Genomic DNA, 25647 nt, shown 5'->3' on the forward strand with positions numbered 1-25647 from the left:
CAGGTAAAGGGCATAAGTTATACTCGGCCTCTATGAAAGTTGAATCCTACACAAACTCCAGCAGTTATTTTATTTGGTAAAATGAGCAAAAAGAATACTGAAAGTAAGTGTGGAAACAGAAAGCACTGCATTGCTGGGGGACTTGGATCAGGGTGCAGTTTGCAGTGAGAGCATCATTAACACACTGAGGTCACTCTCATCATCACCCTGCACAGGTCCACAGCATGTGCTCGCTCTGATTTTATTGGTATTTATTTATAATGACTCAATCTCTTTTTATTTCAGCTATTTATCTGCATGCTGCTGACTTAGCATTCATGACAGCACTTAACAGTTTCAAAGCAATATTTTCTTAAATTTGTCGAGCCTCTGCTGAGGGCTGTGGGAGTAAGTTCTTCACAAGCTGTTCCAGCTCTGTGACCACAATTTCAATTCCAGCTCCACCGAATGCATTTCTGCAACCACTCAATTTGTCAAACTTTTATTGTTGTAAGATTTTTACCAAGTTCTTTTCTTTCTTTCCTGATTAATTCTGTCAGGTTATTTGCGCCACAGTTAAAGGACTAATCTACATTTTTTTGGGGGGTGGAATCATCTCAATGCACAGAAAATCTGAAATTTTTACTTGACATACACATCTAAAGATTAACAAAAACATTTACTTTATTTCATACCATGAGATCAACTGCAAAGCAAACCTTATATAGCACTGTAAAATGATGACAGTTTGTAGTTAGTTGTATTATGTTGATTAGTTTTGTGTAGTTGAAATCATGTCACAAAACAGAAAAGGACATTAGATTTGGGTATCTGAGTTGCTGTTATACCTGGATTTGTAAGTTTGATTTTCTTTTTTATATTTTTGGCCTAACAAATCTTCTCTTTAGGAGTTTAGGGGACTTCTTTTAGCAGAGCCAGCCTATCCCATAAGTTAAAGCATGCTCTCCAAATAAAGAGGCTACTGTCCTAAACATAGCAGTCACTGCTCTGACTCCTAGCAATGACCCTTCCTGCATGCTATCCTCCAGGGTGCTGGTGGTAAAGTTAAGTAAATCTCCTGATTGTCTTCACTTTTTTTTCTATTTTAAAAGCAGAAACTGGTGTTGGTGTCTTTTGTTCACAGTTGGAGTCAGAATATTAAATCAACACAGACATTTGGTTTCCCACAGAACACATGTTCTCTTGATGTAAGTCCTGGGTTTTGTCTGTTGGCTTTCCCAGCTAATCAAAGCACAGTGAGGTGGGTTAAGGGTGATCCTTTGAGACAAATACAAACCAACCCTGCCAGATTGGCTATTTTGTCCCTTGATTGTTTCACGCACCTTAATAGTCACACTGCGTCCCGTGCTGTTGTCATGCATAAAGACACGCAGCATGTGTGGGATGAGCTGAGGCAGGTAGAGCTTGAACTCTCCACCCAGCGCCACAACAATCTGCTCAATCAGGAGGATGATGGTGTTCTGCATGGGGTTGTTTGGTGTCCAGTACTCCTGCAGAGAAAAGCACAACATTTAGGCATTAATTAAAATAACATTAAGTTGATTATCTGGTTTTTTGCACATGATGACTGAGTTTCAGAGCTACTTATACATGATGACACATGTAAATAAAAAGCAATAAACAAACTCAATTTTTCAAACATGAGCGCTAAAACAAAAAATTAAATCTCAAATTTATAGAAACATTAAAGATGCTATAAGGAGGATCTGTTTTACTTGCACTCCCATGCCACCTTGTGGCCCGGAGTCTTCACACACTGTTGTAAATTACTTTTGGTGAGGTGTGTGTGTGTTTTGGAATTAAATGGAGATCCGATCAAAACAAATTTTCTTTGTTCTAAACAACTTTTTTACTGGATAAAACGCGCTGAGGTAAGGGACTTATCAGTACAGTTACGTAGCACTACGGTTTGAAACGTGACATCAAACGTAGTATCCGGCTACATGTTAGCGCTATCATCAGCCCAGTGCTCAAAGTATCTGTAGGCTAACATGACAACAAGTTAACACTGTCAGTTTGTAAGTAGTTTATAGCTGTTTATATTTAGCACAGCTGGCAGCCCGGGGCTGTAAGACATGTCCGTAATGTGTAACATTAGTAAATCCTGGTTATGTCCTGCCAGTCATCTACCAAGCAGCGCTAACGTAACCTCGCTCTTCATTTTATTGATAGACTCTCAAGTTTGAACAGACCACTGCAGAATAACTGCTGACTGTGGGTTGGAATAAACATTATCACTCACAGTTTAGCCCCTGTGTTATAGAGTGATACATCCTGAGCTAAAGGCTAATTAGCCTTTAGCTCAGGATGTATCACTCTCCCATTTATCTTTCTTCTGCTCTTCTGTCCTTTTTCTGTCTGACAGTTAGGCTCCAGTGTCCACAATCACAACAAAAGTAATGAAAGAAATTGTTTTTTAGCAGAGATAAAACACAGTCTTCTCACTACTAAACTTCGTCAGTCGGCGTGGTGTTGTAATAGAGACCTGGACGTGCCATAAATCAATCTGGTCCTGGTTGACCCGAGCTGGAAGCTAAGAATTAGCAATTCAAAATAACCTGTAACCAGGAATATTGGCGCTGATAATCTAATTTTAAAGTGTGGATTATGATCAGACGTATATTTAGAAGGGAAACTTTTTCAGGATCACTTTCAAACTCCTCAGAGAACCTTTAAAGAAGTCAATCTTTCCTTCTTACATCACAAAAGAGTCATTCTGCTCCCGTTTAGCTCTTCAGGACATTCTATTCACATTCCAAACTTTTATTTTATTTGGAATATCAACTTACCACATTACTCACCAACAGGTAAATAATAAAAGCAGGTCACTAAAAATTGAACAAAAGCGTTTATAAACCAAACTGACAGACAGTTGTAACTGTAGAAGCAAGCTGAATTCTTGTCCTGAATAGGACTGACCTAAATTAAAGCCTGTCCAGTTTGAGAATATAAATTTTACAATATTCAGCAGGTAGATCCAAAGCAATACCTCATCTCCCTTTCTCTCATAAAATATTGACGGTTGTTGGTCCAAAGAACTGGGTCAAAATGTGCTGCAGTGATTTATCTGACTTTAAGAGTCTTTCTGACTGATTTCTATCTGGAAACGCAAAATGTTCACGTGCCAGAGGCCGGGAGGGAGGATCACTATACTAGATGGCAAGGAATTGTAGACAATTTCCTGTCAAGCAGGACTGACATCACGTCTTTGTATTGCTTACCGTTTTGGAAAATCAAGGCACAGCAACTCTGTGTACATTACAGATAATGGCAATTAGGGGTACAGTGGAAGACTTGAAGTCACGCAATGCGTCAATCAGTCAATGGGCTTCAGCTGTGAGATCTGGCCGAGGTGTTTTGTCAGGGACCAGAGGTCTCCAGCAGCCCCCAACTTCCTGCTTTCCCTGCCTGTGGCAGCTGAGCAGAGTGCAAGTGAGTGTACATCCTGAATGGCTATTCCAGCCCCCTCATCTGGATGCAGGAGCAGAGCTGGAGCAAAAATGAATAGATTCTTTGTTTCACTTGCCATTTATTAACTCAGAGGGACTTGAGGTGCAGTCGTCCAGTCCTCTCAATTACTTTCCTTCAGGAGGACTTAGCGCCACTGCGAAAGTGTCTGTAACAGTTTTACCAATATTCCGATAGCAGCACAGTCATGCGATATTTGGTGCCGTATGATTATGTGTTAAGAAAGCGTATTTGAGCTAGTGTAAGGGCTATGGTTTGAACAGTTGTTCCACATCATGTGATAAAAAGAACGTCAGAGGTTGGAGATTTCTCTTAATGAATCAGGTGATGTGAGTGGAAAAACCACAGTGTCGTATTGCTGAGAAGGTGTGAGCGCTGAGAAAGCGTTATTCTAAAGCACGAGCCAAAATAAAGGAGCAACTGAGGAGAATATCATCCAGTACCAGTAACACGATTTTCTAATTCCACCAGACCTGCCGCCTCTTTAATCTTATTAGCTAAGAACAACAGCACACACGATGTGCGCTGCTGTGTGACAGGGGGCTAGACTTCATCCAAAGGCCTCCAACACATTACTCCTAATGAGGCAAGTGTCAAACACAACCGAGCACAATTAAGAGTTTGCAGCTGTTTGCCTGACTCACAGGAACATAAGAGGAGGTCGGTAATGGTTGTTGATTCTGTTACTCACCCTAATGAGAGTGAAGATGTCGTCCATGTAGGGACGGATGTGGATCTTTACAAAGCACACCACCATTCCCATCTGCTGGAAAAGGAACTGAGAGACGAGCAGAGAGAGTGAAGACAGTGAGGAGTCTGGATAGAAACAACAAATCACCCACATGGCTTCATTTACTTTATTTAGTGGTGTCAATACCTCTCTGATACTGGCGTCACAGACCCGGATGACATTGAGGAAAGTGGGCATGACCTGGGGCAGAAACTGGACACACTTGAGACCCAGAGACTTGAAGATAAAGGTGACAGCCTGAACGACCATGGTGTGATGGTTGGAGAGTGAAGGGTCTCTCAGGATACGCATCAGAGTGACGATTGCCACTGCAGGGTAAAACTCATCCAGGGGCAGGTTGCCCATATTTACCAGCATCTCACTGGTGCTGTAATCCGCTGTGAGGAAGATGAAACAAAGGAAATTAATTCCACTTTGCCGAATATTACTCAAAGAGATGTCTCTCCAATGTCAAGAACAGAATGGCTGCAGAGAGAGCAGTGAGAATTATTTATCAGTAAATCGCTGATCCCTGAGAAAAGCATGCCAAGTCTGAGGAAATAAGAAGAGTTTGGTATAAGGAAAAAAGCTTTTCATAATAACAACAAAAAAACTCAAGATCTGCTGAAAATATGACAGTTTCTATGCTGAATCGAGTGTTCTTTAGGGTCTTTGCAGAAACATATATGGCTTTTTTTTGCAAAATCCATTTTTTAAAGAACTCACAATGTAAAAACTGAAAAAAGAGAAACAGAAATCATTGGCTCCTCTGTCACCCAGCAACAACAACTCAACTGCCAGGGATGTTGAATGTGGTGTAGAGCTTGAACAAATTCCCATATTTACCAGTAAACACAAAGACAAACACACAATGGAGCAGTTAGTGCTTCAAATAGCATATATCCTCATTTGTTTACATGTGAGGGAAGGATTTCCATTAACCCTTCTTGTCCTGGACACACCTAACATCTGAGCAGTACGTGGCTGAACTGCTGCGGCTGTGGTCGGTTGTGGTGTCCACTTAGGCAGCATGTCAGATGCTGATGTCTATACTGTGTGTCTACATTGATTTTGCCTTCTACAGTAGCTACAAATAAAAGACTGACACTATATCCCTGTTGATTTTGTCATGTACATGTGCAAGTAGTGTTTTTAAGACCATCTCATCCTGCCATCTTTAAACAGTTAAGGTATCACTGACTGTGAATGATTTTCTGTAGAGAATAGGTCTTCTGCAGTGTTGTTTACCATTTGGTCTGACACATGTCTGAAAACTCATCTGTTCAGGGAACACTTAAGCGCTTAATCTGATCCTTCCTCTCTTTGTCCTCAGGGGTAGAATGAGTCAGGTCTCACACCCAGCTCTTAGTGAATTTTCAGCACTAATTACTGAATTTTGTTGAAGGTTGAAGTATATTGTTGCAGCAATTGATTGTGGCTTGTTGGCTAGGTTATTCTACATTTAAAAAAAAACTTGCACTTAATGGCAGCACCTGCTGCCAAATAACTTGTAACATTTTGTTGCACTATGTTTTCCTTCTGTCTAAATTCTTGCTTGTGTTGTACATTGCTTTGGACAAAAGCGTCTGCTAAAACAAACTGTAGAACTGTAGATCCTGCAAAAGGCATTAGAAGTAGAGATAGACCAATATGGATTTTTCCAGGCAGATACCGACACCAATTATTGGTAGTCAAGGAGGCCGATAACCGATATTTGAAGCGGATATTAATTTGCAGTCAAAACGCATATGTTGGTGTCAAAATTTGAGTAATACAAACTCCAACACCTAACTTCATTCAAATACCTTTAAGCATGAGTATATTTAACAGCTCCCAGGCTCAGCCGCATGTTTTATAAAGTTAAATGAAAACTTTAAGAGATAAATAGCTTAAGTTTTATACAACAAGGTTTTTCAAAATTTTAGTGTAACTGCAATAACTGTAATAACTGCACTGCTGATTGGCTGTTTCCAGCCATGGCTCTGCTTGTAACCAATCAGATGGTACTGTGGGTGGGACAGTAGTGGAGACTGAGTAGTGACTGTAGACAGCGGAGCAGCTGCATCAGAGCCACAACAACGCAGTTTTAAATTTGCTTATCGGCCATCGGATTTAAAAATAAGAGAGATGCCAATATGCCTGAAAATGCTAAATATCGGCCCTGATAATCGGCCCAGCCAATAATCGGTCTATCACTAATCAGGTGTACAATTTGTTTATCTAATTTCAGATGCTTATTGTCTTATTTCCTGTTCTAGATGTTAAAATTATTACAGTAAATTCCAGTCTGTGCCAAAAACTCCTTAAATGAGCTTTAAGAACCTGGCTGTAGTATCTCCAAACATGGCACAGGCAGTTTAAAGTAAATTAATCTGATGATCCTCTTTCCTTTCCATGAAAGAATTTAAACCTTTACGATAGGACTGTACTGACAGAAGCTGATTATTTGCTTTGAACCACATGCAGATGATAAATAGATGAGCCTTTCTATTCTCTCCATTTGAGACATTGTAACTTCCCTAATGATCCGTGCGTTTTTATGCTCCACTGACTTCTAAACATGGGCATGGATATCAAAAGTAAGACGTTCTATAATCACGCACACAACTTGGGAATGCAATGACGGCTATGAGTCAAACATAAATAAACTCAGACGGCATGAATCATGCCCTTCCTTTTTCGTTTTAAACAAAGAATAAAGCGTTTCTGAACTAGGATGACTCATGGCAGGCTGGCTTTCATGCTTTTCTTATATATATATATATATAAATATATATCACAGTTCATATAACAGGTGAGGAGAAACTTCAGCTGAGAGCACAAAAACAACCTGAAAGAACATCCTGATGGGAGGGAGAAACCTGTGCTACATATTTTGGAAGCTGGGAAAAGCCTTCTTTTTGATCAAATTGAGCTTTAACTTCGTACGTGAGGCCAGCGGTGGTGTCAGTCAGGGGTAATAAATCTTTTCTACAGCCAGACAATAAAAAGCACCTCTAGCTTGAATTTCAAAAACAAAGATATCCACATAACCTATTTCTCACTTTTCCACGTATGACCTTATCATGGCAGGTAACAGAGCTTATTCTACATCAATAAATTCAATCCCAGCTAACTTAAGCCATCCAGCCTATTGTGACCATATAAAACAGCCAATCATGCTGTCGTGACACTAAAAAGGCATTATTCAGCCATCATCTCTCCAGAGTGTTACTTTGACTATATTAACAGTGATTTATGGCATCTCAGACACCCCAGCGCAGCGCCTTCACACCCAGCACAGCTGAAAATGCATCTGCTGCTGGCAATAAAATTTGACAACAATAATGTTCTGATGAGAGAAGAGAGCTGATATTGTTGGCTTGTTGCTGTTGGTTCTGGCATCGACATTTATGATATCCTTGGACAACAAATCGAATAAGGATTTTTCTTTGTCTAATGAGCCAGGGCTTGATTGCAGTGGTTGAATAAACTTTGTGTGTTTAGTCTTTTTCTTAACTGTGGAAAAAAAGGACAAACTGTTTTGTTTCAAACATAAACAATGTTTCTTGAGAGGGGGGTAATATACAATTTGTTTTTGGCATTTTGAGTTAATGTGTAAATTCATTTTCACTGAGCACAGGATACGCACGGATATAACAAATAAGACAACAGAGTGATGACTGATCAAACGTGTCCCTTCAAGGATAAACAGGATCTTCTCTAATCCAAGCGGAAAAAAATGAAGCTTCCCTGTGAAATTTAACGAGGCAGCAGCATTGGATCAGTAAGACAACCTGATGCAGATGTGGTTGCTTGCTGTGCCAATGTTCCGGCAAAGAAGCAGGTCATCCAGCTTTAAAGGCCGGAGCTGGGTGAACTTTGCACACCTACATCCTGATCGTTGGAACGTTAAAATAAAGACTTCAGGTGCTGTGGAATCTCCAAAACAGACATTAAGATCCCACAGATAAAACAGCTCTATAGACTACTGTTAAATCCTCAGATAAAGTCACACCAACACAGTCATTTGTTTCTTATAATGGTTTAAAATGGTGCTAATTCTGGAGTCAATATCCAGTAATCTGACTTTTACCCTCATACTGAGATGTCCCTGTGAATTATGCAACTTGTATTAGGCAATCAACTCCAAGTGGACGGAAAAACAGCATGAGGTTTTAGGCTGTCAAACCCTGAAACAGAGCAAACAAGTTCCCAAAATCCAAAAAGAAACCATCCAAATAGTGTCTGCCTTTTAACTTTTACAGTGCATATTTCTCTTCCTCATAAGTGGTTTTATTAATGCTTTTTTGTGACAGAAATCGGGGAAATGGGGTCAGTCTGTCCATTTTTCTCCACAGAGCTGTTGACTTTTACAAGGCATCTGAGAACACAGACGTCTGATTTTCAGTGTTTCACTGGCCCTCTGCAGGAGCTCGGTTTCAGCTGCTCCACTTCTGTCTCCCTTAAGACCCCAGACTATAGACATAACAGATTGGCACAGAGCTTGTCAGGCTAAAGAGGGTAGCTTTGTTGTTGGATCTTTTATTATTCCGGCCTTCACCAAGTCTAGATTAATGGTTGTGATGGATGGCTACACATCTGTATCTGACCGGCCCACAAACAGGCGAAGGAGGCAGCAGCACTGCTGTAACTCAAGCCTCAGCTGTGTAGGAAAGCGGATGCTTTTTGCCATAAAAACAGATGTAAATACAGCAACTCACTGCGAAAGTATGCATAACATTGCATCTGTTTTATTACCCCAACTGTTTGTAGTGTAGTCATTAAGTCAGGTGAGGAAAAAGGTCCAGACACTGACCTCCCACATAACAAATATATGCTGTCAAATATCACAACCGCTCCAGACACTGACCCTGACTAATCTGCCAGCAGATGCACAGCCTCCAATTCTGGTCATGGTCCATTTAGAGGGAGAGCTAACTGGTAAAAGCATTACCGTATTGTCCGAGGTCAGAGTCTCAGACTATGACTGGATCTGACAAGAGGAGACCTGCGTTCTCAATACACAATGCCCATGACGAAAGACAGATGACCCGTTTTATTGTTATTGTTATGAATTTTCAAGATCTGCAGCAGATGACAAAGTTCAAGGGACAACATGAACTTTTAGCATTCCACGTTCCACCTGTGGGTCCAACATTTCCATCCAAGTCAAAGCCCCCGAGAATCATCACAACAGTTGGAGTGGTTAGTACGTCATCAGAGGACGGTTCTGGTCACACCATGTCCCCTTAGACCACTAGACAGGACTCTTACTTCTCAGAGTCATCCATTGGTTTTGGATTAGTATCACGTTATCAATTAAGATTCTAGATATTTTCATCACTTTTTTTTTTTTACCTGTAGTCAGCACTAAGGCTGGGACGATATGCTATTCTTGCGATTTGATTCCATTACGATTTTTGGGGTGCCAATTAGATATAAATTGTGATTTTTCAATATTTACGATTTTTGAAATTTTTAGTTTTCTTTTTTTAACACCAGACCATGTGAAAAAAGTTAAATGATGATAAAAATGTCCACAGATTATATCAGGAGCAATATTTTACCATAAAATGTATAACACATGAGTCAGAGAGAAACATTTCACCCTCTGCTGGAGAAAAGCAGTAACATTTTTCCAATCCAGTTTACAAACAAAGACCTAAATTAAGAATTTGAATTTGAAAAAAAAAGATTTTTTGACAAAAAATGAATATTATTGCCAAACAAAAAATCCTGTTATATCATTTTTTTTTCTCCCACCCCTTGTCAGCACCGTTCACAGTGAAAATACATTAGCTTGGTTTGCGAAGCTTATAGAAATTACAGCACAAGAATTTGGTCCTATTTATAATCATGATATGCATTTGCAGAAGTCTGGATTTAGGATAACAAATTTTTTAAAAACAGTTTATGCTCACAAGAAACGGTCTTTTGGGATGCAGGGTGGTCTAGGAGTTAATTCAGAGTCTGAGGCCAAAGCAGGTTTGATTTTAACCTTTTGTTTGTCAGTCCCTACTTTCAACTTCCACTTAAAGGCATAAATGTCCTGAAACAACTTTTACAAATAATTAAAGATGTGCTTTTTTACAATCCAGTGTCTGGGAGGATTCTTAAGTTTGATGTCAAGGTTTGCAGGGCATTTTGAAGCAGTCAAATGAAGCTCAAGATCTGCTACCATCAGATTAACAAATGCCAATTCACCAGTGAAAACTAAAAGTTTGGATTGAGAAGGGTCAGGCGTATAACTCTGGTATTCTGTTGAACATGAACCACGGCCTAACAGACCTAGGTGCTGTAGGTTTGAGCTAAAATGCACTCATTAGGTTTTGTTTATTTGCTTGCACATTGTATTGATATAATAGTCTTCAACAATGTATTCACACATTTACTCCTAACCTGCTATCTAAAACCTTAGTCAACATTCATTTACTGTTTATATAGGGAGGTAGTTTCATTACACATTTTTGTAACAGATAAAATAAAAATCTTAATTTCAGTTTTGTCAGCTGTTTTACTCTATCACATGGTCAGGTCTTGTAGTCATGAACAAATACAGGTGAGAGAAATTCCTACTTCAAAGATGTTGGTGTCAAATCAAACTAAAAAGTTTGACCAAGTCTAACTGGGTTTAAAACTGTAAGTTTGAACCTGTAAAGGCCCCTGCATCTCTGTTAACCCCTACACAGTTAATCAAATGGGTGAAAGTCAGCACAGCAGGGGAGAAGGAGGCCTGGTGAGACAAAATACAAGCCAGATGTGGAACCTACTAAAGACAGCATTTGGACAAGATCTTATCTTTCCAAACAGATACTGGAGGAGTAAGGAAAAGAATGAGGTGGTGCCCAAAGTAGACAAGCAAATGGAGAAAAAATTAGATAGAAATAAAAAGAATTCATCACTGTTGGAAGTAGACACTCAAAAGTTCATCAAGGTGGTGAATTTACCTCTTCTTGAGTAGAGACTGCATCAAGATGGCATCACATGAAACAAATCATCCATCAGTCCTCATGAAAATCCTTCAAGAGTCCGTCTAAAGTGGGTCACCTTAAATTAAATCCAGTTGTAGTGGTTCTATTTCCCTCTGAACTGGCAGACCCTACCTCTGGAGGTGGTTTAGTCGGGTGTGGGTCAGACAGAAGCCAGAAATTCAATCCTGAAAGAACCAACTCAACAAATCGAAAACCCAAATGCAGGGGCATGACCTCTGAGAAGTGTGTTTTGTCAAGAGTGAGCAGACGTATCACCTCACTGTGCTCATTTCTAATGAGCTGTAGATTTATGAAGGGCAAAACAGCCAAGCAGTTAAGTGTTTCTGGCCGGACAGAATATCGTTGGTTTAACAAGAGCCAATTTCAGCAAATCAAAAAACTGAAGATGAAACCAACTCCACTGTAAAGCGATCACATTCTGACCAGAGAAAAGTCGGGTGAAAAACTGCAGAGGTGTGTTTATTCACAGCTCTCTGCACAGAACTGACTTCAGAAAAACAGAGCAGAGTCTGATGTGTTTTAAACGCACCAACACACATTTTCTGAAGTCACTTTTTCATTTACCATCAATAAAGTGAATGTAAAACAGTTTGAATCCAATTTGAAGCAACTTTTGGGTCTCTTCTATCTGTGAGCGCTGAAGTGTCACATCAGCTGTTTTGCAAATTATTCACAAGTGAGAAAAAATGTCTACAACTCAATCCCCAGCTGGTGTTTTAGAAATTACATGGTGCAGTGGAATTGTCTTAGAAGTTTTGTTTTACCCATCAGATGACTTTACTGGATGGCATTTGCATGCTTCCTCTGAAACACAAATTGACATTTAGTTTTGTGACCTTTAGAGCATGAGTTTGTCTGTTGATGAGTTAGCTCATGGTCCACCTTGATGAAGTGTGTTAACCCTTCAGGCTGCCTACAGTAACCTACCAGACTGCCTCTTTAGATCTGACTGATTGTTTCTATGACGACACCCTATATATATGTTGTTCACTTACATACTCTCAATTTTATCAAAGGTATGAAAGATATTCTTAACTCTGCATTTTAAAAAGAAAAAAAAAACTAAAAAAAAAATTAATACATTAAATATCTATTACTAGCAATTACAATGAGAAATTGTTTTTGTTCTTTCTGTTTTTCTTTTGTTTGATGCAAATTTGAACTTAAGTTGTGGATTGCTTTGCTTGTTGTCTTTCTGCAAAGATGAATTAATGCGAAAGCTAAAAGGCATGCTGGCAGACAGTATTTTTGTTTTTTCTGATCATGTGTTGAACATTTTGAGAGTGAAGGGGCAGATACAATAAGACTTTTTCTTCTTTCTGCCCCTTTCCATTCATTTGAGATTTATTTTATTTTCATATTGTACCTTTATCTTTTATGTCAACATGAAAGAAATAAAGACAAATTAAACTAAACTAAATGGAAAACAAAAACAAAAATGTTCCATAAACTTTGACTTAAGGAGTAAGAAGCCTACCTGAGTCCTGACTGGACTTGGATTCAGAAAGGCTGACAGCTGAGGCGTCTCTGGACTGGTCTATCATGCCGATGTTGACTTTGTGTTTGTAGGGGTCGAGGGCCCCGAGAAGACCCAGCACCCGGATAGCCTGTATGAGAGACAAGGCAATCACTGTGTTAGAAATCTTTCACCAGGGTATCGGCTATAAAGAGGGCAATATTCTTAAAGACTATAACTTTTGACTGCTTTTTAACAACCAGTGTTATAAAATATATGTATCTACTTGGTGCAACCATTAAAAAAATGACATCTTGTCTCCCTTAGAAACGCTGGCGAGGGCAGTTAGCTCACAGACAGTTGATCCTCAGATGGACAAAATTGTTGGAAAAAGGTTTTACTTCTTTCTTAAAACAATGTCACTGCTGTGGCACAAAGTAAAAGCAAACCAACTGGAGCACAGCTAGAATTGGTCATCAAGCCAAACAGTACTTGAAGTGTATTTTCTGAAAGTGGATCTCTGGGGAAAAATAGTTCCAGAGCTGAAATTTGTGCCACACACCATGCCCAGCGACAATGTGCTCTCTGAGTCCAACATAATTTATTACACAGGAGAAGAAAAAGCTGAAATTATCACTTATGTCACAGCTCTAGACTTAGGAAAAAGTTCCCTATAACCGTGGAAAACGTGTACCGCCTCATACTGTACATTCACCTGAAACTGTGATTCACCGTTCAAAGTCAATACCTCTAAAAAGACCCTCACGTGTCTCGTACATGTTGACAGGTTGAGTTTTTAGACCCACAATAAATCACTGAGCAACGCACTGAGGTTCACATTGCCACCAAGGGAGCTGTGGTGAGACAGAGGAGTCAGGAGCCGGCAGAGAATCACGTGCGTACCTCTCTCCTGATGCCCTGGTTTTGTTCCGTCTTCAGAAAGTTCAGCAGCACCTCCAGGAGGGAGGGGTACTTGCGGTAGGGCTCCACCACATAACCTGTACTAGCCACCTGCTGGCCCAGTGTCCACAGCGCCACCTGGTGGTTAAAGAAAACAGATTAGAAAAGGCCTACAGAAAGGGGAAAAGGGCTGCAAAAAATTATGTTAAGAAACGTATAACTCTGTCTTGACTTTTATGCTGTCAAACGATTTATTTAAAACTGGATACATTAAAGGGCTATAATTTACAGTGTGAGAAGCATACAACATAAACCTGTTCCTAGATTCTTATTTCTTACTTTAGTTTTATGTCTGTGCCTGATTTTCGACACATTAGGGGTTCAGTCTAGCTAGGGGTGGGTACCGAATTAAGTATTTTTATAGATCGACCAACCAAATTCTGTCCAGGTACCGAGTCACGGGTCCGGGTACCGAGTCACGGGAAATCAGAAGGTACCATGTTCAGGTACCTAAATACATCCTTGTGACTGTGAGGGAGTGGAAGACTAGGCAGTTTGCCATGCTGGACATGAACACAGCATTGCAAGGTTATATATTGAAGAATAAATATGTTAAATTGAATTTTATTTTTAGATTTTATTATTAAACAAATAGATATTTTTTACCACATAAACACAAAAAAGTACCAAAACTTAGTACAGTTGAGTACCGGTACCGATTGCCAGGTACCGGGCATCTGTACCGTATCGTTTTAAATGTGAAAGGTACCCATCCCTAATTCTAGCCAAGCCAAAGCAACGTTCCTAAATGTGATCACCTTGCCCTGACCTCTGTGCACACAGGATGCTCCCCGCTCTTTGTTTTTTTGACTTCCAAATAAGCACATTGTCATATGTATGAATCAAAAAAAAAGTTTTTCTTCCCCCCCACAAAAACAGTTCAAGCAGCCTGTTGTGAGAAGTGACTGAAAGTGGTTTGCTATCAATGACTTCACATTTCATCCCAGTCAAAAAGAAAGTGTATCTGATAACATTAGAAGTTTGCAGCAGCAACAGAAGTAGAATGTTGACTTTATTGCAGATTGCAAAACACAGAGGTTTCATGGCAGAAAATGTGTGCAGACCTCCCTCTCGAGCAGTTAGGGAGGATACAGATCGAGGCGTGGTGTTCACCCAACTGACGTCTCTTCGATAGAGGAAAATATTAAATACTGGTGCCTGTTACATTTGTAGCATTTTTTCACCATAAGAAGCTGTGGATGGGTGTACAATCATGGCTTCAAAGTATGATTTATCTGTTTGCGTTTTCTTAATCCATTATATTTACTGTGACTGTTAATTAAAATTTATACGCTCATTTGACTCTCCTCATATTACTTTGTGTAAATAATCACCATTAAGCCTGTGTGTTATAAGTCAAAAGTTGAGTTCTTTATTGACAAGTCACTGCTAAACATTTTTCTAATGATCCTCCTCCGTGTTAGCTACAGGCACACAATCCTGTTTAAATTATAAATAACTGGAGCATAACGCTCTCAAATACTTTCAGGACAACTTTAAATGTTTATAGAAATTCTATCCGGTTCTGTTTACAGAAATTGGCATGTATTTACTGTACCCAAGAAATAAATATTCCACAGAACATAGTGCAGTGCTGAAGAAGAATGACAAAAAAACATCACAACCAGATGAATCTGATTCACGTTCTTGACTTACCTGTCGTTTGGCCAAAGAGGAGGAGTCCTGCAACATGTCCATGATGATCGGGAAAAGCTCGTCCATCCACTTTCTCATCTCCAAGCCGCTCACCTGACAGGACAGGCAGAGGACCAGAAATCAAAACTAGGATAATCTTATTAGGAAATCGTAGTTTCTATTACTAAAACCAACTTAGTCTGGAAAGAAATCATTGTATGTTCACATTACTAGGGATAACAATCTAACCACATGAAGCTGTGGCACTAAAGGGAAGAGTTTTGGGGAAAACAAGCATTGATCAGGTTATTCTGATATCATACTTGTACAGTCCGTGTTCAAGGGACATGTCCTAGAGGGCACTGGGTTGCTTTGCTGTGCTCAACCCAAGTTAAGAAGCTCAGACATTTTTAAATTGAACCCATACGGCTTTTATCTGGAGTACATATTCAGCTCTAACATCTTTCATCTGTATTCCCTACGTTTTCCTGAGACTTCCTGCGCTGGCTCCCGAGCAGCCAGCCCTCTGCCTCGTCCTGCTCTGAGTCAACCATGGACACTTGGGCTACCTGAGCGTCTCCTGCACTCTGTCTGTACAGAAGAGTTTGTCTGCCTCTCACTGTGCTTTCCTGACTCCTCTGACGACACCCCTGACACACCTGGACAGTACGAAGCAAAAATATATTCATGCATGAGGAGGCTCTATGCTGCACTGTGCTGCTCAGAGAAGAGACACTGGAATGGTCTCCATAGGAACAGTTAAAGAAAGAGAAAGTAATGCAATGATTAGCACAGGGTTGACATCTATTCTGATTTGTAGGATTTTAAAGTAAAACAGAATCAAGACACTGAGATGCTAAACAGAGTCTTACCTGAGCCAACTCGCCAATAGTTGCAAGGACACTGATAACCACTCCAGGGTTTGGATCTGGGTCTTTAAGCTTGAGGATCAGAGCCTGTAAAGCAAAAGTCAAAGATAGGAAAGGTCTGTTGTTTTCCTGTTCTCCCTTTAAATCTCATGATCAATTTTTTTTTAACCTTTAACAAGACTTCTCCAATATGCTACCCTCTTGAAATTTGACAAATTAAGGATGCAGTTGGAAAAAAACATGGAAATGAGTCCAGCAGATCCTTCAGGAGGAGATCATGGTGTGTGAAGTCAGTAGCAGCTAATGTTGTGTCAGAGCTGAGGGTTATTTTTTATTATTATTATTATTCAATTTAACCAGGTTGGTCCCACTGAGATTAAAAACCTATTTTTCAAGGGAGACCTTGCCAAGAGGCAGCAGCAAAAACACAAAGTTATAGACAGGAAGCACAAAAGAGACAAAGCACAGTCAGTAAAATACAAGATAATGGATTAAAAACAGGTTTGGTAAAATTGATCTAATCTGATGCAAACTCAAGTGGGTTCTCTTTAGTTTTGCCAGGTAACATGACTCTTTCCTTAACTAAAAAGTGGCTTTGAACTGTGTAACTCTCTGGGTTGTATAAAAATTCACATACAAGCTTTAACTTATACAGAAAAAAAGTATCCCGAATAAAAAATGATCTCTCCCAGCTAGAACCTGCTTTACAATCACACTGTCACACACTGTCACACTCTGTCACACTGGGGGACAAGCACAGTTGTACCTTGAGGATTGGCTCCATATATGGTCGTATCAGTCTGGGGGCATTGGAGACGAGATGACCGAGCATACGGGCACTCTGCTCTTTGTTCCTGCCGACACCACTGTGCTCCAACTCTGTTAAGATCTGCAACATCACCAAGAACAGAGTCAAGAGTGAAGCGCTGGCTCTTCCACATGTGGAGCAGGTAACGTTAATGCAAAATGTACAGAACTGTGTCATAGCATCACTTTCATGGAAACCTTCATCAGGTCTTACAGAGGAATATTTGGGGTTTTGAGGAATAAAATCCATGTAACTTTGCTGCCCTCTACTGGTATTCAACTGAAACATCAGACCAAATGAATCTTTCAAGGACACCATGATTTAACATCCTCTACCCCTGGATTCAAACGCATAAAACATCTGGAAAAACATTTCATTGTCTTTATTTTATAGAGCTCTATTTAATTCATGTCTTGGAGACAGGTTTTCATGCTTTAATCTTTTAAGGCAAGCTAAAAGGCAGAAAGTTAACAGTAATTAAAACTTAGATTTATTAAAAAGCTCTTAAGTAGGAGTTTTTAAATGAGAAGGGAATTTTAGATCAGTTGTATGTTCGAACAAAAAGGCACTGAGTGGACAGACTGTTAAATTATCCTAAATTTATTTGACCTGAAATTTGTGGATTAGAACTTTATCTGCATAATTTTTCATTTTCAGGTTGAGTGTTATCATGTTTCTTTTAAGAAAACAGCCTGTTTTCATTTTTATACAAAATATTAAAGTTATTTTAACACCTTTGTCTTTTATGTCTTAATCCCTAAACAAGAAGGGACACAGAAACCAGGGGCCTGTACTATGACGTTAGATTTTCTTTTAGCGAGGTAACTTCAGGCTGGATTCTGGATTTTCCATCCTACGACGCTGGTTCACTTTTTACCAGAATAAATCACCATGGTAACTCATGCGGAGCTGCTAACCTGCTCTGGAGCAGGTTGAGTTTAGGGTCATGCCCACCCGTAGCCGGGTATTTTCAAAAATGAGTATCCTCCTCTTGTTTGGTTTTGAAAATACTTTCGTCCAGCGGCAAATCTGCCGATAAGTGCAGCTCAAGGAATGCCAGAACCATATTTGGCAGTGTTGTCCAGATGTAAAACCCATCCCAGCCAATCAGAATGAGCCCCCGTCATTCAGCTGTGACGTTTGAGAACCGAAAACCCTGTTTAACGGCATATACACAAAACCATGAAACCAGAGTTTTCGAAAATCTTCACTTTGGCCAGAGTTTTCAGAAAACATTGTTTTTAGTGACATAAACCTGCTGTTTCATGTGGATGACAGGCGTAAATGTATAAAAATATTTGCGGTTTCCCAAATACCGGGCTACATGTTGCCTTGGATAAGAGATCAACGAGTAGAAAAGCATCACCTTCTGACAAATCAGCTCTCTTAGAAAATGGCCTATCAAAGTTGTTGTCTGGGTCTTGAGAGGAGTGCTTCAGTTCTAAGGAATAGATGTAATCCTTCTGATGTCCCTGATGACATCCTGTACTATAGATAAAGATTTTCATTGGGTTGAGTTACATTTTCCAGCTGAGGAAGCCATATGTTACAAATGTAATGCATCGCAGTCCGTCTCATCTGAAATAATGAGGTTAATATTAATGGTCACACATGGCAGATCTGCGGGAACAAGAATTTATGGAATGCACAACTACTCATGCCATCATGGTGAGAAATTAATATTCCAACACTAAACGCAGTCAAACCAGGGGGCAGAGCCTCAGAAGAACCCAATGGAAAATATAAATGAAAAAAGGCACACTGAGGAAGTGCTCTGCCCCAAACATCTGTGCCGTAATAAAGTGAAATTGAGTGGTCAGAGTGCTGTTCTTTTGTATTGTCCGGTAAATGAATATTGTATGATCTCATGAATCTATGCATGTACAGAGACAGTAGTTTACCTCCAGCTTTCTTGTCTTTTGCTCCAGTAACAGAGTTGCTTTTTGTCCTGGATGATGTGTTTGAATTCTCTGTATTACTGAAGAATAACTGTCTGCTTCTCCACGGTAAACTGGAGTGCTCTGTGGGGTTTCTCCATGTTTGCGGTTGGTCAGACACTGCAAATACCACTCCTTTAATGTGAACACTGGGTTCACTAACTGAGTTGATACCCAGCTTGGTAGTACTGCTCATCAGGAATACGAATGTCTGGTTAAGTCAACCCCAGGTAATAGAGAGAGCCTGGAGGTGTTAATCCTGCTTTGTAGTGCAGGCCCATGTTCTGTACATATCTTTCTTTGCAGTTCACAGTTTTTAATAACCAACATTTTGTTCTGTTTTTTGCATATTTGATGCATAGATTTCGTACCAATGTTGTGTGCTTCTGCCTTACCTGGATGAGCATCTTGCGCAGGAAGGGCATGACAAAGGCAGGGTTCATGCTGCTGAGGCGTCCAATGGTGCAGATGGCCAGCTCTCTGATCTCAAACACCTCATCATTGAGTGCAACAAACAGGGCCTGCAGGTTCTCTGCTTGGGCCAGGTGAGCATCAAAACGCTCATCCAGAGATGCCAGCACACAGTATCGTATGTCTGGATCTGAAGGAGAATACCAACAACAAAGGGTCCGGTAAATTATGTGGTGCATTGTGGTTAAAATTTGTCTTTTCTTATATCTAGGCTGATTTTCCTAACACTGAGTTCAAATTTTCTCTCAGGAATGTGATGCAGCAGGATCAAACAAACAAAAAACTGATTTAGTTCTGTTATCCATCCCCTTTTAATCCTCTCATTTGTTACCTGGATCAGTGATTCCAACAACCAGTAGCTTGCTGAGGACATCTGCAACAACCTGCACAGCAGTCTGACTGACAACATGACCACTGTTGAGGTGGATGGAAGGGGTGAGAAGACGTGAGCATGTCCGAGCCGCCTCCATCCTAATTTCCTTATGCTCGCTGTTCAGGAAGTGATCGGCACAGTGGCGCACAAACTGGGTCAGGGAGTGTCCTGTGAGAGTAGAAATGATTCAAATAACACTTGAATTAAGATTGCTGGATGTATTGGTTGAGTATTTATCACCACAATGTTTCAAATTTTAACTACAAGTGATTTGCTTGTGTCTGCAGACCAAACGCTGGAGAGCTTTTCTTAGTTCTCCAGAAAAGCACCCCTGGCTTGTTCAAAGAAATGAAGGTTGTAAAGTAAAATCTATAGAGGTCTGGTGTTTTTCTGTAGACCAATTCTATGTGCATAAAACACATGTTCCTGTGTGCAAGTTTCTTCTCATCTTGGAGGAAAACAAAACTACTTGTCAGTGTATGATGTGAGACTTTCAGAAATGTTGTTGGCAGCAAATTGTTTAGCTAGTCTGTGTGATTACACACTGACATTGAGTTCTCTTCATCCCCCACATGAACTTGATTTCCCCTCAAAACATCCCACTCAGAGATTTTAGGCAGCTTACCACAAAATGCATCCATCAGTGCTTCAACACAAATCTTTTATACATTTTGTGAGAGGATTTAAATTTCCTTAACCTTTCTTCTTAAAGAAATACATCAGCCTAGGTAATGAAGTCAGCGCTGGAGCAAAACTTAATACAGATTCCACTAAACAGATTTAATGTATTCAGTTATATAGAAAAAAATATTTTTTGTTGCTTAGGCTATAAAGCTTCATTTAAACTTAAACTAACATAACTATATATAACGGGTGTATGATAATATGGTGTGTTTCAAATCCTCATCCTTTGCATGGTTCTTGCCTTCAAACTCAAAGCTTCCCAGAGTGCGCAGAGCCAGTGTGATGCTGCCAACGTCACTGGCCTCTGGGATGTTAGTGAGGCTTGGAGAGGCCAGCTGGTGAGCCAGGCCTTTGGGCATGCCAGGATGACGCAGAGGCTTGTGCATCAGCACCAGAGACAGCATCTTCAGCAGACCGTCCTGGATGTCCTTCTTCAGCTGGGGGATCTGTCGGCTCAGGTCGTAGAGCACCGCCGTCAGTGCAGGGCTAAATGAACCAGACACATACCCAGTTTCTTAGTTATTGTCTCATTATGTTCATCTTTAGACAATGTCCAGTCTAAACTATGAAATAACAATAATCATAATAAAACCTGATCACCCTACCTGAGGCCAACAGCAAGCATGGGCTCCAGCAGCTCCTTAATGTCAGGCTGAATGCTGGGACCCATGGCTCTGGACAGCATGCTGATGCAGGTAAACACTGTGGCATCAACCTGCATGGTCTTCTGCCTCCTGCACATGTCAGTGGAGAGAAAGTGAACAATGTGCAGAAATCATTCATTTGTTCTTTCATGAATATTTTCTAAAGCTAATCTTAATCAGATCAAAAGAGAAGAAACTGCACATTTAATTAACATTTCATTTCTATTTCACAGAGTGGATGTGTATTAAGACAATAAATAGTAAAACAAGATGATGCACAGCTGTGTTTCACTGACTTGTGTGCGAAGTCCTTGGGTGGCAGAGCAGCCTTGATGATCTCAAGGACCTTGAAAAGGTATGGCTGGATTTCTGCTCTGACAGCGACTACCAGCAGACCCAGAGCCTGAAAAGCTGCCGTTCTCTCCTTCTCCTTCTTCAGACAGCCCAGCAGGTAGCCCATAGTGTCTGACAGGTACTGATCTAGACATCAGATGGAACAAGCACAGTGAGAACAAGTGAAAACTCAATGTAAGATTCTATTCAGTCTAGTCTCCATTAAACAACTAAATGGGATAATTGATAAGATTTACATTACAGCAAACAGCTCCTGAGCAAAGAGGAGTCTTAAAGTTTGGAGCCATAAACTCTTAATTACATGTAAACAAAACTACATTTGAAAAACTCAACCAGTAACAAATCTAACCTGTGAAGGTGTTGGGCTGGAATGCAGCCAGGCGTGGGAGCAGGTTGAGGATGGTCATCTGGATCAGGGGGTTTTTACTGGTCCTGTATTTCAGCACCCAGCGACAAACCTGAACAAACACATGATCAACTTCCAATCAACTGTGAACTTTTTGGAGCTCAAACATCACTGGTATTGAGACAAATTGACCAGTTTTTCTTGTTCTGTCAAACAACACTCCAAAAGCCTGGAGACTCTTTACTTGCCGTCTTAAGCGAAAAACTAGAGCATTAAATGTTTCTAATTTCTGAATTAATTCAGTGTCAAAATACTATGGTAATACATAATTTACCATTGCAGAATTTCTGACCTGAATTCAAGCATTCTGCTGAGTGCTCTTTTTAAAATATAGAATATTAATCTTAAGAGCTTAACATTCACACTTTTGATACGTATTAGAAAAATTAGGTAATTACTTCTCAATGAAGACATCAATGGTTTAAAAAGAGCCTTATTGGAATGAGTTAATGAACTAAGTCTGGTGGTACGACAACTAGAGGCACACCATTCAACTGTGTATTCTAACCTACATTTACTTTATGTATTTGAAATACTGCATTTAACCCAGTCTTTGTATGTCATGTGTAAGTCGTTCATGTTTGTTCTTGAACCTTTTCCTTTGCTCCATTAGCACTTACTTCTTTTTCGTACCTTCCTTTTTTAAAATAAAAGTCCTGAAAGTTGACACACAGCAAAAACGACCAAACTTTCTGTTTCTATAATTTGTTGAAGTTACAAAAAGCAACCATATCCCATAAATATCTTGCAAAGCAAGGAATACTTAATTAAAAACTTAAATCATAAAGCAACTGTAAAAGATTCTAAAAGTCTTACAAAGTCAAACCTCTCATTAAAAATCTACCTGGTCGAACCGCTCCTCCATCAGCTCTCTGCAGTATCGACTCTCCACTAGTGAGCTCTTGGCAGGAACTGGCGCAGCTCCAAAGGTGAGGAAGCCCTGGGGTGTACTGTAGCCCAGAAGGCCCAGGAGGGCATTTGACTGCTGCGGCTGCACCGACTGGAAGCTGGTGAAGGGTGTAATGTGGCGAGGCTTGGTTCCAAATCCCATCAGCTCCTTGCAGTACTTGTCATGGACCAGCTGCTGCTGCGTGATCTCCTCCATCTCTTCACGCATGCGCTGTCATGTAGATGGCATGGTAAGACAAATGTTCTGCAACTGAACGTGAAAATATTTCTGGAATGAACCCAAAGCTCACCTCTCCCTCCATGCTGCTGATGCGAACAAGCTCATTCAAGATCAGAAGAGCACCATGGACCCTGTCGTCACGATTCATTCCTTTCTCTTTGGCTAAAGTCTCATCAAAGCCTTTCTCTGCCTCCTCAAAGGTTTGCTGTTAGAGAAAAGAAATCTTCATGTTAGCTGTTACAATAAACGTCACAAAGACAAAAAAAATGGGACTGACTACACCACACTGTCTTACTTTGTACCACTGTGGTTTCTGCATCTCTTTGGTCTCCCTTTGGGTGGTGAGGATGAGACAGGCCCGCAGTGCAGATACTGCACCTTCTCGGATGGCCTGTTTTGGGTCCCATACTGCATAAAAGATGTTGTCGAAGAAGGGCTGAACTTGCTGGAAGAAGAAGGTGGGTGCGCTGACTGCCAGTTCCCTCAACACCAACACCTGCAAAGGACAGAAATGTTTTATGAAACAGGTCCCTAAGCGGCTCCTTTGGTCTACTGTGAATTATTCAATACTCAAAAGCAGTAACACTAATCAAAGGGGCCCCACCTCTCAGAGACTGATCACTATACACCTTGAATACAACTTTGGAAAATGTTAAATGTTCAAAGTGTAGAAACTTTTACCAAAATTTGCTGGTTGATAATAAACAAGCAAAAGCACATCAAAGCCTTCTCATTTAATGACACTTAATGAACTGGTGGGGCAGGGTATTTTTAACCTGAGTTTGAAACTGTTAATCTTCTGCTTAACTAATTAATAAACAAATTAAAAACAACATATATTTCATGTCTTCAAAAGTCAAGGGGGAAAATGATAAGGATACAGACTAAAAATTCAAACACAATACTTTTCTCAGTCAACACATAGGCAAATCTCTACAACAGATACAAGCCACTGACCAACATGGTGTACTCTGAAATGTACATTAGGAGGTATAACATTGACTAAGGACAAATGAAAGTACAAACAAATATCAATGAGGAAGCACTACATTCAGGGAAAGTTTAACATGTCATTAATACATTTAGTACTTCTTGAAACAATGTGATCAAACTATCTTTTGCCCTCATTGCCACCACTCATAAAGAGCACCATGACATGCTGGTATTTCAACAACAAACAAAACAGTTCCTCCAGTCTGGTTGTCACTTACCGCAGCATGACGTCGGCCTTCATTTCTATCTGCTCCAAGCCACTCCAAAGCTCTCTTCACCTCAAACTCCACATACTCAGCAGTGAAGGTGTCCCCTGCCATAGAGAGGTGCCCCATAGCTTTAGAAGCCATCTCCATGACCACAGGGTCGCTGGAAGGGAGCAGGTTTCGCAGGTAGTTGGCGAAGCGGCTGATTCTGGTGGCATTGCCTCCCTCAACTCCAATAAGACTCACTGGAATAACGTGGATAATGAAGTTTTAATATCATAAGAAAACAAGAGTTTAAAGTGTAATGTAAAACAGTGCATGTTTAAAACTTACCTATGGCAAGAATTCCTCCTTTCTTCTCGTTTACATCTGAGCTGGAAACCAGCTCAAATATGTGATGGTTCAACTCATCATAGAAGGTTGTGGCTTCATCCTGGCTTAACTTTAAGAAGTAAAAGACAGCATTATATAGAAAACAGGTTGAAAATGTTCACTCTTTGAAGTAAGAGGTTATGCATGTCTTAGGATCCCAGTATTGTGTATAGTATTCATAACCAAACTATACAGTCGATTTGTGTAAAGTGTATGTAGGCTCCAGTTACCTCTCTAAGTTCTGTAGTCACATAGTGTTGTAGATCTTTAGCAGATTTTGCTCTGGTGTCTTCATTTCGACTCTTCAGCCCACTGACAAACTGTTGCAGCACAGTGGCTGTGCCTGACATGATCACCATTTGGATGGCCTTTTCTGGAAAGACACACATGCAGTGGATACGCTTTGACTAAAAGGGTATATGGTTATGATAATTACAGCACGAAAAGAGTGTGTATGTTTCTTCAACATACTTGGAAATGCAGAATGTTCGACTCTAACTGTTTGCACAGGTCAGTGTTGTTGTTAGCTAACGTAAGAATAAGCTAACGTGACTGGTAAGCTGGCGAAACAAACTGACAATCTGGCTCATCGGTAGCGAAACAGGCACCATCTTAGCTTTTAAATGAATTGCGACGATCTTTGTTAACTGCACAAAACTGATACGTCAATTTCACATATGTAGTTGTTATCTTGAGCATCATGCTGCATCGTTTAGCTAATGTTAGCAAGTGCTGCCATTGAGGTTTCTAGTGTGACAAAATGTCAGAAAGACGGGAAAAATTATGTGACCCACTTACGTGTTCTTGTCTATATATCGGCCACTGGATATCTCTCCTGTTTTCGCAGAATATCTCTCATTTTAGTTTGCCCTGGCAGCATAAGGTAATGTTAGCTCGCTCTTGTGTTGCTGCAGTTGAGGCTACATACAGTAAACTTCACGAGCGTCGCGTTGCGCTCTGCAGCCTGCGCAGAGCTATGCGCATGCGTCTGTCTGTCCTTGAAGATACGTTATTCTTTTACACACGCAAAGAAAGAGAACTTTCAAAAAACTTCTTTTTTTTTGCTTTATGTTTTAGTTCTCCTGAACTGAAAACTCCAAATATAACCTGAGGCCGTTAGTTTTAAAATATGGTCATAAATTATTTATTTTCTGTCCTGTGTGTTATAAGGTTTTGTA

The 25647-nt window shown here is 40.2% G+C and overlaps 1 protein-coding gene across 1 annotated transcript in view; it reads right to left on the bottom strand.

Annotated features, from left to right (window-relative positions):
• The window catches only part of mtor (mechanistic target of rapamycin kinase), a 107628-nt gene extending 82183 nt beyond the window's left edge, over positions 1–25445 (bottom strand). The window contains exons 1-21 of the mRNA XM_074680973.1: positions 25268–25445; positions 24700–24842; positions 24431–24539; positions 24110–24342; positions 23194–23394; positions 22969–23103; positions 22614–22889; positions 21713–21821; positions 21306–21489; positions 20971–21099; positions 20607–20851; positions 19640–19849; positions 19233–19438; positions 16859–16981; positions 16096–16179; positions 15245–15337; positions 13532–13666; positions 12650–12779; positions 4346–4596; positions 4160–4246; positions 1323–1490 (exon numbers count right to left, since the gene is read on the bottom strand). Of these exons, the coding sequence (XP_074537074.1) occupies positions 1323–1490; positions 4160–4246; positions 4346–4596; positions 12650–12779; positions 13532–13666; positions 15245–15337; positions 16096–16179; positions 16859–16981; positions 19233–19438; positions 19640–19849; positions 20607–20851; positions 20971–21099; positions 21306–21489; positions 21713–21821; positions 22614–22889; positions 22969–23103; positions 23194–23394; positions 24110–24342; positions 24431–24539; positions 24700–24828 (3237 nt within the window). The 5' untranslated portion in view covers positions 24829–24842; positions 25268–25445. The remainder of the gene's footprint in view (positions 1–1322; positions 1491–4159; positions 4247–4345; positions 4597–12649; positions 12780–13531; positions 13667–15244; positions 15338–16095; positions 16180–16858; positions 16982–19232; positions 19439–19639; positions 19850–20606; positions 20852–20970; positions 21100–21305; positions 21490–21712; positions 21822–22613; positions 22890–22968; positions 23104–23193; positions 23395–24109; positions 24343–24430; positions 24540–24699; positions 24843–25267) is intronic.
• Positions 25446–25647: the final 202 nt, after the last annotated feature.

This window comes from Halichoeres trimaculatus, unplaced genomic scaffold, assembly GCF_033239565.1.
Source record: "Halichoeres trimaculatus isolate MK-OKI-2021-1 unplaced genomic scaffold, fHalTri1.1 fHalTri1_scaffold_11, whole genome shotgun sequence".
Taxonomy (NCBI): domain Eukaryota; kingdom Metazoa; phylum Chordata; class Actinopteri; order Labriformes; family Labridae; genus Halichoeres; species Halichoeres trimaculatus.